At 37.7% G+C, this 13,941-nt stretch overlaps 1 protein-coding gene across 1 annotated transcript in view; it reads right to left on the reverse strand.

Moving 5' to 3' along the window:
• Positions 1-5,421: 5,421 nt before the first annotated feature.
• The window catches only part of PPIL4 (peptidylprolyl isomerase like 4), a 47,170-nt gene continuing 38,650 nt past the window's right edge, over positions 5,422-13,941 (reverse strand). Inside the window, exon 13 of the mRNA XM_077896476.1 lies at positions 5,422-9,075. Coding sequence (XP_077752602.1) covers positions 8,824-9,075 — 252 coding nt within the window. The 3' untranslated portion in view covers positions 5,422-8,823. The remainder of the gene's footprint in view (positions 9,076-13,941) is intronic.

Consider the following 13,941-nt stretch of genomic DNA (forward strand, 5'->3'; position numbering starts at 1 on the left):
GCAAAAGGAAAGAACACAATAAACAGAGGAGAGGCAATATTTGAAGAGAAAATAGCAGAGAAGTTTCCAGAATAATGAAAAATCTGAAGCCATTTGACATAATATACAATAAGGCATAATAATCATGAGACAAACGATATACCAAGAAAGCTAAATAAATCTGTATCTAGACATAGCATAGTGAAACTCTAGCACACCAGAGAAAAACCCTTAAAATAGCAGCCAGAGACTTTTCAAAAAATGGTACTAGAGTAAGTGGATATCCAAAAGGAAAAAAAGCCAACAACTCAACCTATCTACATACTACCTCTTACTCAACACTAACTCAAAATGGATCAAACACTTAAAGGTAAAACTCTGGAGGCACCTGGGTGGTTAGTTGGTTGGGTGTCTGCCTTCAGCTAAGGTCATGATCCTAGAGTCATGGAACTGAGCCCCTGCATCAGGCTCCCTGCGCAATTGGGGAGCCTGCTTCTCCCTCTGCCTTTGCCCCTCCCCCTGCTTGTGCTGTCTCCCTCTGTCTCTCAAATAATTAAAGAAAATCTTAAAAAATAAATTAACAATGTAAAACTCTGAAACTTTTAGGAAAAAAGTAGGAAGAAAACTTCAGGATCTAGACAAAGAGTTCTTACCCTTGACATCAAAAGCACAGTGCATAAAAGAAAAAACTGATACGGTAAACTTAAATAAAATTCAAATCTTTTGCTCTGCAAAGACCCTGTAAGAGGATGAAAAGATAAGCTGCACACTGGGCGAAAATATTTGCAAACAACATATCCAACTAAGAACTAACATCTAGAATATATGAAGAATTCTCAGTGGCCCCTGGGTGGCTCAATTAGTTACGTCTGCCTTCGGCTCAGGTCATGATCCCAAGGTCCTGGGATTGAGCCCCCTGTCAGGCTCCCTGCTTAGTGAGGAGTCTGCTTCTTCCTCTCCCTCCACCCCTCCACCAGCTTGTGCTTGCTATCTCTCTCTCTCTTTTTCAAATAAATAAAAGTCTTCAAGAAAAAAAAAAGAATTCTCAAAACTGAAAATAAATCTAATCAGAAACAGACAAAGGATGTGGAAGAGATGTTTCACCAGCACACAAAGATGGAAAAATGGGTACGTGAAAAGATGTCCAACATCATTAGCAATTAGGGTGACAGAGTTAAAACCACAATCAGATACTACTATATATTTCTCAGAATGGCTAAAACAAAACACGATGAAAACAGCAAATACTGACAAGGATGTGGAGAATCTGGATCACTCATGTTCTGCTGGGGGGAATGTAAAATTTATGACCACTCTGGAAAACAGTTCAGTAGTTTCTTAAAAATCTAAATATGCAATTATCATATGAGCCAGCAATCACACTCCTAGGCATTTACCCAAGAGAAATAAAGTCTTATGTTCAAACAAAAGTCAACAGCAGCTTTATTTACCATAGCCTGAAACTGTGAACAACCTAGATGTCCTTCAGGGGATGAATGGTTAAACGGTTGGTACATCCATGTCACGGAATACAATCAACCACAGAAATGGATGAAATATTGATACAGTCAACAACCTGGAAGAATTTGCAAAGAATGACACTGAGGTGGTGGGGGAAAAGCCAACTCCAAAAGGCTACATATTATGTAATTTCATTTATATAAAATTCTTGAAATGGCCAAATTATAGAAATGGAGAACAGGACAGTGGCTGCTGGAGGTTGAGGGCAGGATAGGAGAGTTAAGGAAGTGGGTGTGCCTATCAAAGGGCAACATGAGGGATCCTTGTGGTGATGGGCATATTCTCTGTCATTACTGTATTAATGTCACTATTCTGCTTGTGACATTATACTATTATTTTACAAAATGTTACCATTCAGAGAAACTGGATAAAGGGTGCCAGAAGACCCCTCTGTTTATTTCTTACAATTGCATGTGAATCGATAATCATCTTCAAAATGAGAAGTTTAATTAATAAAGCAGCCAGAAAGAAAAGACACATTACCTCCAAAAATGTAACATTTGTGGGGTGCATGGGTGGCTCAGTCAGTTAAGCATCTGCCTTTGGCTCAGGTCATGATCCCAGGGTCCTGGGATCGAACCCCATGTTGGGCTCCCTACTCAGTGGGGAATCTGTTTCTCCCCCTCCCTCTGCTGCTACCCCTGCTAATGCTCTGTCAAATAAATAAATGAAATCTTAAAAAAAAATGACATTTGGAATGACAATAGGTTTCTCCACAGCAATAGTAAGTCAAAGATAGAATAACAGAGTGCTGAGAAAAAAAAATTACTGTCACCTTAGAACTGAGTATAAAAAAAATCAACTTTATTTTTTTAAAGTTTTTAAAATATTATTTATTTACTCATGAAAGACACAGAGAAAGAGAGGCAGAGATACAGGAAGAGGGAGAAGCAGGCTCCATGCAGGAGCCCGATGTGGGACTCGATCCTGGGTCCCCAGGATCAGGTTCTGGACTGAAGGCGGCGCTAAACCGCTGAGCCACCCGGGCTGCCCCTAAAAAAATCAACTTTAAAGAACATGGGGGAGTTAGCATTTTTGTTAAGGAAAAAACAACAGGTTTAGCCACCAACAGACTGTCACTCAAGGGATATTAAAGGATATGCTTCAGAAAGCAGGAAAATTATGCTAGCTGGAGGGCCTGAGAAGCAAGAAGACTGGTGAGTAAAGAAATTGATTTAACACGGGAAAATGTAAACAATTATCTGTATAAAAACAGTAATAGGGTCTCATTTGCAAGGTTAATAATCACATGCTAAGACTAAAATACTTGAGGATTGTAGCAAAAAGTTGGAAGAGGGGTGATTAAAGCTTTAAGATTCCCACAATAGTTTAAAAAAAAAAAAAAGATTCCCAAGATCTTCAATTAGGGAGAAAGGTGAAGATATTAACATTACACTTGAAATGCAGATGGTAAAATTCAAAGGAAATTCCTCTAATCAAAAAAGTTGGGGGAGTTATGGAATTTTTTTAACTGTTTTAAATTAGAAAAAAGAGTGGAGAGGGGTGCCTGGGTTGAGCTCACTCGGTTGAGCAGCCGACTTGATTTTGGCTCAGGTGGTGATCTCAGAGTCTTGGGATTGAGCCCTGCATCAGGCTTCATGCTCAGAGGGGAGTCTGCTTCTCCTACTCCCTCTGCTCCTGCCCCTCCTGCCACTCTCTCTCTCAAAATAAAGAAAACTAAATCTTCAAAAAAATTTTTTTCCACAAAGGACGTACAAAATTCAGACAATGTCATAGGCAAGCTCTACTCAATTTTCAAGGAATGGATAATTTAAATCTTTTTCTTCTCTTTCAATAGAAAAAAAAGGGAGAGAAAACACTCGCTAAATTATTCTATAACCTGGACATCAAAACCAAAGAGGAGCCAACAAGCACATGAAAAAATGCTCATCACTTGCCATCAGGGAAATACAAATCAAAACCAGAATGAGATATCACTTTACACTGGTGAGAATGGTTAAAATTAAGAAGTCAGGAAACAACAAATGTTGCTGAGGATGTAAAGAAAGGGGAACCCTCCTGCACTGTTGGTGGGAATGCAAGCTGGTGCAGCCACTCTGGAAAACAGTATGGAGTTTCCCTCAAGAAGTTAAAAATAGAGCTACCCCATGTCCCAGCAGTTGCACTACTGGGTATTTACCCCAAAGATACAGATGTAGTGAAACGATGGGACACCAGCACCCTAATGTTCATAGCAACAATATCCACAATAGCCAAATCATGGAAGGAGACATGATGTCCTACGACAGAGGGATAAAGAAGATGTGGTGTATATATAGATATAATGGAATATTAGCCATCAGAAAGGATGAATACCTACCATTTACATCAACATGGATGGAACTGGAGGGTATTACGCTGAATGAATTAAGTCAATTGGAGAAAGACAATTATCATATGGTCTCACTCATATTTGGAATATAAGAAATAGTGAAGGGACCCTAAGGGAAGGGAAAAAACTGAGTGGGGAAAAATTAGAGAGGAAAACAAACATGAGAGACTCCTAACTCTGGGAAACAAAAACAGGGTTACAGAAGGGAAGGAGGGAGGGAGGATGGTAACTGGGTGAAGGAGGACACATGATGAGATGAGCACAGGGTGTTATACTATATGTTGGCATATTGAATTTAAATAAATTTTTTTAAAAATAGAATTCAGTAAGAATTCAAAGAGCAACACAAAAAAGGAAAATTATAGGCCAGCTTCATCACTGGACTAGAACTTGTAGCCAGCAAGCACAAAAACACCACCACTACAAATAAGTATATATGTATGTATGTTTTAAAATAATTTTAAAATAGGAATGGGGAAAGAAAAAAACAATGTATTCGCAGATAACATTATTGTCCATGTAAAAGAACCCAAAAACCCTAGCCAAATTCTAAATATAAGACTTTAGTAAAATGGCTGGATATAAAAGGAGTAATCAAAAACATAACTTGTCTTCACTTCAGGAGCACATATACTGGAATTGGACCTAGATATTAGCACAGACGCTGAACAAGAATGATGTAAAAATTAGCGTTCCATATTTTCATTTTTGTAATGTTTCCATAAATCTTTTTTTTTTTTTAAGATTTTATTTGAGAAAGAGAGAGCACAAGCAGGGGGAGGGGCAGAGGCAAAGGAGAAGCTGACTCCCCACTGAATAGGGAGCCTGACACAGGGGTTGACCCCAGAACCCTGAAGTCATGACCCAAGCTGAAGGCAGATGCTTAACGGACTGAGCTACCCAGGTGCCCCTCTGTAAATCTTAAATTATCTCAAAATAAAGTGAAAGAAAGGTTAACCTCGTAAGTCAGGAAACAAAATCATGTTTAAAAGATACTATTTATAATAGAACAAAATAGAACCTTATTCATGAAAGGTACAGAAACTAGGAGTAAATCTAACAAAAGAAGTATAAAAACTTTGTAAGGAAAATTCTAAAAGGTTCAAGAACCGGAGGGCTATGCTATTTTTGAGTACAATATTATAATGTTTTTTCCATGAAAATTTCTATTGTTTGAATGCAAATGCAATTAAAATCCCCAAACAATTTTTTGGGAAACCAGGGAAGTTGATTCCAAAATTGCACAAAACAAAGGGTACAGGCATTACTAATAAAACGGCTGCGGGGTACTTGCTTAAATACTTTCTATAGTCATAGAAATGTAGACATTTGGTACTGGTAGTGGGATAAACAGTAAACCAATGGAATAGAGAACTTATGAAGCAAAATCCACACATATATGGAAACATATGACAGAGGTAGAAGGGTAGATCAACAGGGAATAGATGAACCATTCACTAACGGGTTTGGACAATTGGTTGTATCCATATATATTTTTTAAGTGGCTTTTTCATTATAACACCATATACATACACACATACAATGTAGATTAAAGATTTAAATGTAAAAAACAAAGCTCCACTTACAACTTTTAGAATATAGAATATCTTTATTAAGGATTTCTTAAAATACAAAAAGCACAAACACACGAAGGGTAATATATCGGACATTCAATTTCTGCCTAAAATATATAACCTAATTCTAATCAAACATTTAGAACTAACTTCCAGTTTATGGGAAATAGAGAAGAACTAGGAGATACCATGAAGTTACCATCAAATAATTTCCAGAATCTGAAACATTCTATGACATATTCTGGCTTGAATTCTTCAAAATGTCAATGCCATTAAAAAAAAAAAAAAGAGGTGGGATGGATGGAAGAAATTCTTCTGGATTAATAAAATGGTAAGAGCATGCAATTCATGAGCCTTGAGTTTGTGGGTTTAAAAACAAATCAACACCTAAAAATGATATTCTTGGGACAATCAGGGAAATTCAAATAGACTATATGAGATTATTGTTACTTTTCTAAGTAATCTCTACACCCAACGTGGGGCTGCAACTCATGGTCCTGAGATCGAGTCACATGCTCTACCGACTGAGCCAGCCAGGTGCCCTTACTGCTAATTTTCTTAAGTATAATAATAATATTGTGGTTATATAGGACACTTGCTTTTAAAGAAATGCATGGTGAAATACAGAAAAGTGAAAGGTCATGATGCTTTCAATTTACTTACAAATTGTTCAACAACAAAGTGTTACGGACTGTTAAATTTGTATGTAGGGTATATGGATGTTGTTTTCATGTTTCTATATATGTAGGACATTTTTCACATTATAAAACTGAGGGGAAATTTATAACTTGTGCTCTTCCAAGGGCATCAGTAAAAAAGGTGAAAAAATAAGCCACAAACTGATAGAAAATGTTTACAACATCTAACAGTAAAAATGGATTAGTGCCCTCAATCCAAAAGAAAAACTCTTTAAAGAATTCTTTAAGAAAAAAGTAACTTCACATAAAATGGGCAAAAGACATGTACAACTTCTCACTGAGAACAATCAGGAATGACTATAATATATACGAAGATACTCAACCTTGTTAGCATTTAGGAAATGCAAATTTAAATAGTGAGATTTCCACTCTGGCCACAAAGAAGTGAGGGAGCAGAATTTACCTTCTCCATCTTAAACAACTAAAAACCTGTACAAAATATATACTACAAAGTGTTTCAGACGCTGGACAACAGCCAGTGCAGAACAGTGACTCTTGAGAGAAGGGAAACAAACAAGGAAGCGACAATTGCCTGAGCTTATTGTGTGGTTTCCACACTGTAGCACTCTGACAGGGATGTGAATCTGAAGAGCCTGGGAGTCTGGGGGTGGGGTGGGGGGAGCATTGGGGGAGCCCAGATAAAGTTTGTAGGGCAGAGTACTGTAAAGAGGAGGGAACTAGAGAGGGAGAGCTCTGGATCTACAGAGGGTTTGTCTGAGTCTTCAGCTGAATACTCATCAGTGTATACACATGAGGAAACCACCCAAAAGTGGGGAAAAAACACCAGAAAAGAACAAGCAGCACAGCCTAGGAGTTCAGATAGGGCTCAAAATAATTCTTGTTCCCAACAGCCAAAGAGGAGAAAACTCAGATGAGATTAAGCATAGGGGAGATTATTCAGAAGGGTATTAACCTCAGTGGTGAGCCAAATTAGCCCTACAAGCTCTTCTGGTCTGACCTCATTCAACTTAAAAGTAAGCTATGAAAGAATCAGACTGTATCCGAGTAACTTAATTATGTTCTAGAAAAAAGCTCAACATATTTAAAGGAATACAAAAACTCTAGTACACGACAATGTAAAATCCAAAAATTACCAGGCCTGCAAAGTAAATTACAACTCAGCAAGAGGTGGGGGGAAAAAAACATCAATCAATAGAAACAGACCAGAAATGACACAGATGACAGAATGGTCAAGTACAATAGAACAGCTATGATTAATGACTCCAAGGTGTTTAAAAAAAAAGAAATGGAGGAAAACATGAGCCTGTTAAAAGGAAAGGCACGGGAGATATAAAAAAGACTCAAATGGAACTTCTAAAATTAAAAAAATTACATCTGAGGTAAAAAAATACACTGGATGGGATTAACAGAAATTAGATACTTCAGGAGAAAAGATTAATGAACTTGAGGACACAGCAATGAAAACTATTCAACACAGAATAGAGAAAAAGATTTCACCCAAATGGAGCATTGGTGCAATGTGTGACAATTTCAAATGGCCCAATATACAAGTCACTAGAGTCTTAGGAGAGGGTAAGAGGAGGGGTGGGACAGAAAAAAGTAATACCCGCAGCTTTTCCAAACTTGGTGAAAACCATAAACCCACAGGTAAACAGCCCCAGCAAAAGAAACATGAAAACAAACTACACCAAGTACATCATAATCAAATTGCCTAACAGCAGTGATAAAGAGAAAACCTTAAAAGCAGCCAGAGAAAAAGGACAAGCTACATACAGAAGTATAAATATAAAAATAATAGTAGTCTTCTTGCTGGAAACCACAAGAAGGTACCACACTAAGCATCCACTAAATCGGCAAAAATTAAAAGTCTAAAACTAAGAAGTGGTAGAGATGATGTGAAACAAAAGTAACTCACATAGCGCTGGTCGGGGTATAAACTGGTTCAGCCACTGCAGAATATAATTTGGCATTACCTTGTAAAGATGAAGATATCCATACCATGTGAGCAAGCAAGATCACTCCTAGATACAGAATGTTCATAGCAGCACTGTTTGTAATAACAAAACCAAAAACAAACCAACAATTCCAATGTCCATGAACAGAAGAATGGATATATTGTGGTCTATTCATACAATACTACAAAGCAATAAAAATGAATGACTCTAAAAATACTAAGTCAAAAAAAAGAAAGTCACAGAAGTAAACATACATTATGTCATTTATATAAAATTCAAAAACATACAAAATTTAACATTTTATTTAGGAATACATACATATGTTGTAAAACTATAACAAGCAAAAGAATGACAAATACAAAATTCAGCATAATCATCACTTGAGGAAAGAGCACATAGAGAGTCTCTAAAATGCAGGGGATACTCTATTTCTACAGCTGGCTCATGGATACACAAATATTTACTATTCTTTATGCCATATATATACATGTCTGTGAATTTCTGTAGGTATGAAATACTTAATTTAAAAAAGAGTGGAAAATGTGAAAGACTTTAAAAATGAACACTACTGTTTATGTATAACAATAAAATTTAGTGTAAAAAAAGTACACAAAGAAAATGTTCAGGTTTTTATTGTCTTTCTGTGCCCTATACCATCAGTATCAATCAAAAAGGGCCATGACCCTAGTGGGGAAAAAAAAATAACAGAGTCTTTAACTGCTTTGACACAAAATCTGAATATCTGGTGCTGTAAGTTAGACAATAATAATTACATTAGCCACTCATGTCTGATTCTTCATCTTTCATCTGTACTTAGATTTTTCTTTATCTTTGGACTTCTTGGGACTCCTGCTTCGGTCTCTCTTTTTACTCCGTTCTCTTTCGTAGGGGTCAGTTTGGTATTTGGATTTATGACTGTTACTGTAGTGGCCGTCCCTTTCTCGAGATCGGCTACGACTTCGGTTTTGAGGTCGGTCTCTCTTTTCACTCTTTTGTTTCTCCCAGCAGCTCTCTTCTTCCTCATAGTGACCAAACCCCATTTCTCTGTAGATATCCTGTCAAAGGAATGGATAGAGATTTACAAGTGACTCCATAAAATAATCATTTTGTAGGTACTGTCAGTTAGTAACACTTAGAAAGTCTACTATTAGCAAGCAGCTATAAAAGCTCAAATTTGAACACTACCACTAATGCCAAGAATCTGGTAAATCAGAAAGCAAAAATATTCAAAAACAGACTTAAATCATTTTTCTTATCAGTCTCATTGCTTTGTTTCTACCACTTCAGCTGAACTGAAAGATCAGATTCAAACACAAAGAACTGAAATCGCCCAACTGAAATTAGAACAAGCCTTTAGAGAAAATCATACCAAGAATTCTGATTATGGTTGGTCACCTTTTTATCTCCCCCTGCTCCATTCTCCAATTATCTGCAATGGGATTACAAAATTCCCATAAAAACCCTAATAAAGAAGACATTTAAATAACAAAGCCAGAAAAGGTTTTAGACAAATCAGTCTAAAAAGAAAACAGATACTGCATACTTTGGTCTGAGTATTTTTCAAGTGTTTATTTTATAAGCTCCTCTCCAAATCCTCAAATTTTCCTTGTTTATATTAGGTTGTTTTTTTTATTAAAATCATTTCTTGGGGTGCATGAGTGGCTCAGTTAGTTAAGCATCTGACTGTTGGTTTTGATTCAGGTCATGATCTCATGGATCATGGGATGGAGACCCATGTCAGGCTCTGCACTCAAAGGGGAGTCTGCTTGAGATTCTCTCCCTCTGCCCCTCCCCCTGCATGTTTGCATGCACTTGTCCTCTCTCTGATAAGTAAATAAATCTTTTTCTTTTTAAGATTTTATTTATTCATAAGAGACACACAGAGACAGAGGCAGAGAGAGAAGCAGGCTCCATGCAGGGAGCCCGTTGTGGGACTCAATCCCGGGACTCCAGGATCACACCCTGGGCTGAAGGCAGGCACTCAGTGGCTGAGCCACCCAAGCATCCCAGTAAATAAATCTTTTAAAAAATAATAAATAAAATGATTTATTTACATATTTTTAAAATGAGTTAACCATGAGAAAGGGACTCTTGGGGGGCTCAGTCAGTTAAGCAACTGCCTTCAGCTCAAGTCATGCCCCCAGGATCCTGGGATCTAGCCCCACATCGAGCTTCCTGCTCAGCCTCTCCTTCAGCTCACACTCTCTCTCACTCAAATAAATAAATAAAATCTTTAAAAAAAAGAAAAAGAAAAAGAAACAATGGGAAATTTCACTGCCCTTAAGTTGTTTTTTTTTTTTTTTTTAAGAGAGGAAGGGGAGGGGGAGAGGGAGACAAATAGAGAGGGGCAGAGGAGGAGAGAGAATCTTAAGCAGGTAAGCCATCCAGGTGCCTCTAAATTCTATTCTTACTAATTAAGTAACAGTAGAAATTTTCCCACATGAAGAGGGCTAGTTACAACAATTCTATTTCTGTTTATGTTCTATTCCTAATTAAAACAAGTATCTCAGGAGAGCGTGGGTGGCTCAGTTGGTTAAGTGTCTGACTCTTGACCTCAGCTCAGGTCCTGATCTCAAGGTCGTGAATTCAAGCCCTGCACTGGGCTCCACGCTGGGCATGGAGCCTACTTAAAAAAATAAGTAAAATAGGGGATCCCTGGGTGGCGCAGCGGTTTAGCACCTGCCTTTGGCCCAGGGTGCCATCCTGGAGACCCAGGATCGAATCCCATGTCGGGCTCCCGGTGATTGGAGCCTGCTTCTCCCTCTGCCTGTGTCTCTGCCTCTCTCGCTCTCTCTATGTGACTATCATAAATAAATAAAAATTAAAAAAAAAGTAAAATAAAATGAGTATCTGAACAAGAGGCTGAAATCTAAAGAGACCAGAGCAATGATCTTTCAAAAGACAGTTCATAAAATTTAACTTCCTTAAGAGAGTTCTCTCAAAGGAAAGGCAAAATCCTAAGGATTGAACTCCCAAGGGTTCCAACTCTATCACCACAGACATTATTATAAGAGATATAAATGTCAAGGTTTAAAATCTAGAGTGATGAATACCCACGGTTAAGGACTGGGTTTTAAGCAAAGGATTCATAATTATTCCATATATTGTCTAGATATTGTACATTATACCTGGCATGGAGATTGTAGCATGTGAAAATAGATCTAACATGATTGTTAGGGATCCCTGGGTGGCGCAGTGGTTTGGCGCCTGCCTTTGGCCCAGGGCGCGATCCTGGAGACCCGGGATCGAATCCCACATCGGGCTCCCGGTGCATGGAGCCTGCTTCTCCCTCTGCCTGTGTCTCTGCCTCTCTCTCTCTCTCTCTCTCTGTGACTATCATAAATAAATAAAGAAAAAAAATAGTAAAAAAAAAACATGATTGTTATAATCAGTGTTTATGGAATACAGCTTTATAAGCTGATTCATGATTTCCTGCACAATCCTAATAGTTCCTGTAATTCCATAAGAGTTACAGAGGTAGAAAAATGAGTATTTGGTTTAACCCTTTACCAACTATTTTCTAGCAAAATATGACAGCCCTAGATAAAATAACTTTTTGTGCTTCCTGTAACATATACAAAATGTAAAAAAATCTATGTACTATTCTGTCTGTATACTTAATTCCTGTATTGGCTGAGATCATGAACTCTGAAAGTGGAGACTACTAACTGGTATATAACTATAAAATCTTCAGTAATTATAAAAATAGGCACTTAAGTGCTTTCAGTGTTTAAAATAAGAGATAAACGATTATACAGTACTTAATTCTTTGAAAAACTTGAGGAAGCTAAAAATCTGAAATGCACTGAAACCTTAAAACCTCTCCTACTTGGAGTATTTTTTTTTTTTTTTTAAGATTTTATTTATTCATGAGAGACACAGAAAGAGAGAGGCAGAGACATAGGCAGAGGGAGAAGCAGGCTCCATTCAGGGAGCCTGATGTGGGACCTGATCCCAGAACCCCAGGATCATGCCCTGGCTGAAGGCAGATGCTCAACAGCTGAGCTACCCAGGCGTCCCTTGGAGTATTTTTCAAAGCTACACAAGCTTTAAAGTCAGGCAGCTCTCGGTTCAAATGGTCTTTGCCATTTAGGAGATGTGTAAATAAACTTGAGATCAGATTTACCAGGGAAGGTTTCAACAGAGAAGTTAGGACTTGAGATGAACATCAAAGAACAGGTGAGTTTGGCTGTGGATTGGCTACAAGAAGGTTAATGCACGGAGTGGAAGTGACAAGTGAAAAGCAAGGAAGAATCAGCATCATGTGCATGGGAAAAGGTCAGGTGGCTCGATGAAGCCATATCAGAACAAATCTTCTTGGAGTATTTGCTAGAACAATGCTAAGTGCTTTTGGAGTACATTACCCTCATTCTAGAAATAAGGAAACTGAGACTCAAGAGATCTATACAGGTTAGAGATCATTATTTAATTAATCAGTAAACAGATGTAAAATTGAAATGATGGGATGCCTGGGTGGCTCATGGTTAAGCATCTGCCTTCGGCTCAGGGCGTGATCCTGGAGTCCCAAGATCGAGTCCCACCACTGGGCTCCCTGCATGGAGCCTGCTTCTCCCTCAGCCTATGTCTCTGTCTCTGTCTCTCTCTCTCTGTCTCTCATGAATAAATAAAATATTTAAAAATAAAATAAAATAAGGGATGCCTGGATGGCTCAGCAGTTGAGCGCCTGTCTTTGGCCTAGGGCATGATCCTGCAGTCTCAGGATCAAGTCCCACATCAGGCTCCCTGCATGGAGCCTGCTTCTTCCTCTGCCTATGTCTCTGCCTCTCTCTCTCTGTGTCTCATGAATAAATAAATAAATAAATAAATAATCTTTTAAAAATAAAATAAATAAATACAATAAATAATAAAATAAATAAAATAAAATAAAATAAAATAGAAATGGGGATTGCGCCTGGGTGGCTCAATCTGTTAAGCATCTGCCTTTGGCTCAGGTCATAATTCTAGGGTCCTGAGATGGGCACCACATGGGGCTCCCCACTCAATGGGGAGTGTGCTTCTCCCTCTCCCTCTGCTCTTCCCTTCTGCTTGTGCTCACTCACTCTCTCAAATAAAATATTAAAAAAAAAAAAAAGTAAAATAAAGTTGAAAAGGGGAGAGTACAGAATGAAAAAAAAACCTCATACCTGAATGAATTAAAATAATGTTAAAATTCTAGCTCTTTCATTAAACTGTGAAGGGCCACAGGTCTTTGGGGTCAGGATCTCTACATCTAAGGTGAGGGGAATTAATCAGATGAGCTCTTATGCCCTTTCCAGTACAGACTAAGCAATTCTGCAATTCTATACACTTAAGACATAGGACAAAATGATTAAACTAGCATGTGGCTAAAAAAGAAAGAAAACACCATAAAATGGCCAATTTAAATAAAGGAATCACCTTAATCTATCCAATGATTTCATGTAAAGCAGTCCAAAACAATCTAAACTAAAAGCTATCCTTGTTCAGGCCTCTAAAATTAAAAGATTTAGTTTAAATCAACAAAGTAACACTAACTAATTAAAATGATGGCAAAAACAGAGCCCCAATTATAAGAATAACAAACACCTATGAAAGCCACAGAGGAGGACTGACAACCAATATGAATACTTCTCAGCCAGGTAACCAACCCACAGCTGAAAACTCACTTCCTGGAACCCCAGTAAAACCCAAACCTCAGCAATATAGTAACCATCTTTGGAATCAAGACATGAGATGGAAAAATTAAACAGAAGTTTTCAAACTGAACAGTAAGGCTATCACTCAATAAAAAAACAAAGAACTTAAAGAAATAAGTTAAAACCTTAGGAAACTAGGCTCACGAAGCAAAATACCAACAAATAGGAAAATCTGAGCTATACCTGAAAATAACTTAGTACTGAAAATTCCCTTTAATGATTATATTTTTGAGAATGAAATCAAAA

Source organism: Canis aureus, chromosome 1, assembly GCF_053574225.1.
Source record: "Canis aureus isolate CA01 chromosome 1, VMU_Caureus_v.1.0, whole genome shotgun sequence".
In the NCBI taxonomy this organism is placed as follows: Eukaryota; Metazoa; Chordata; class Mammalia; order Carnivora; family Canidae; genus Canis; species Canis aureus.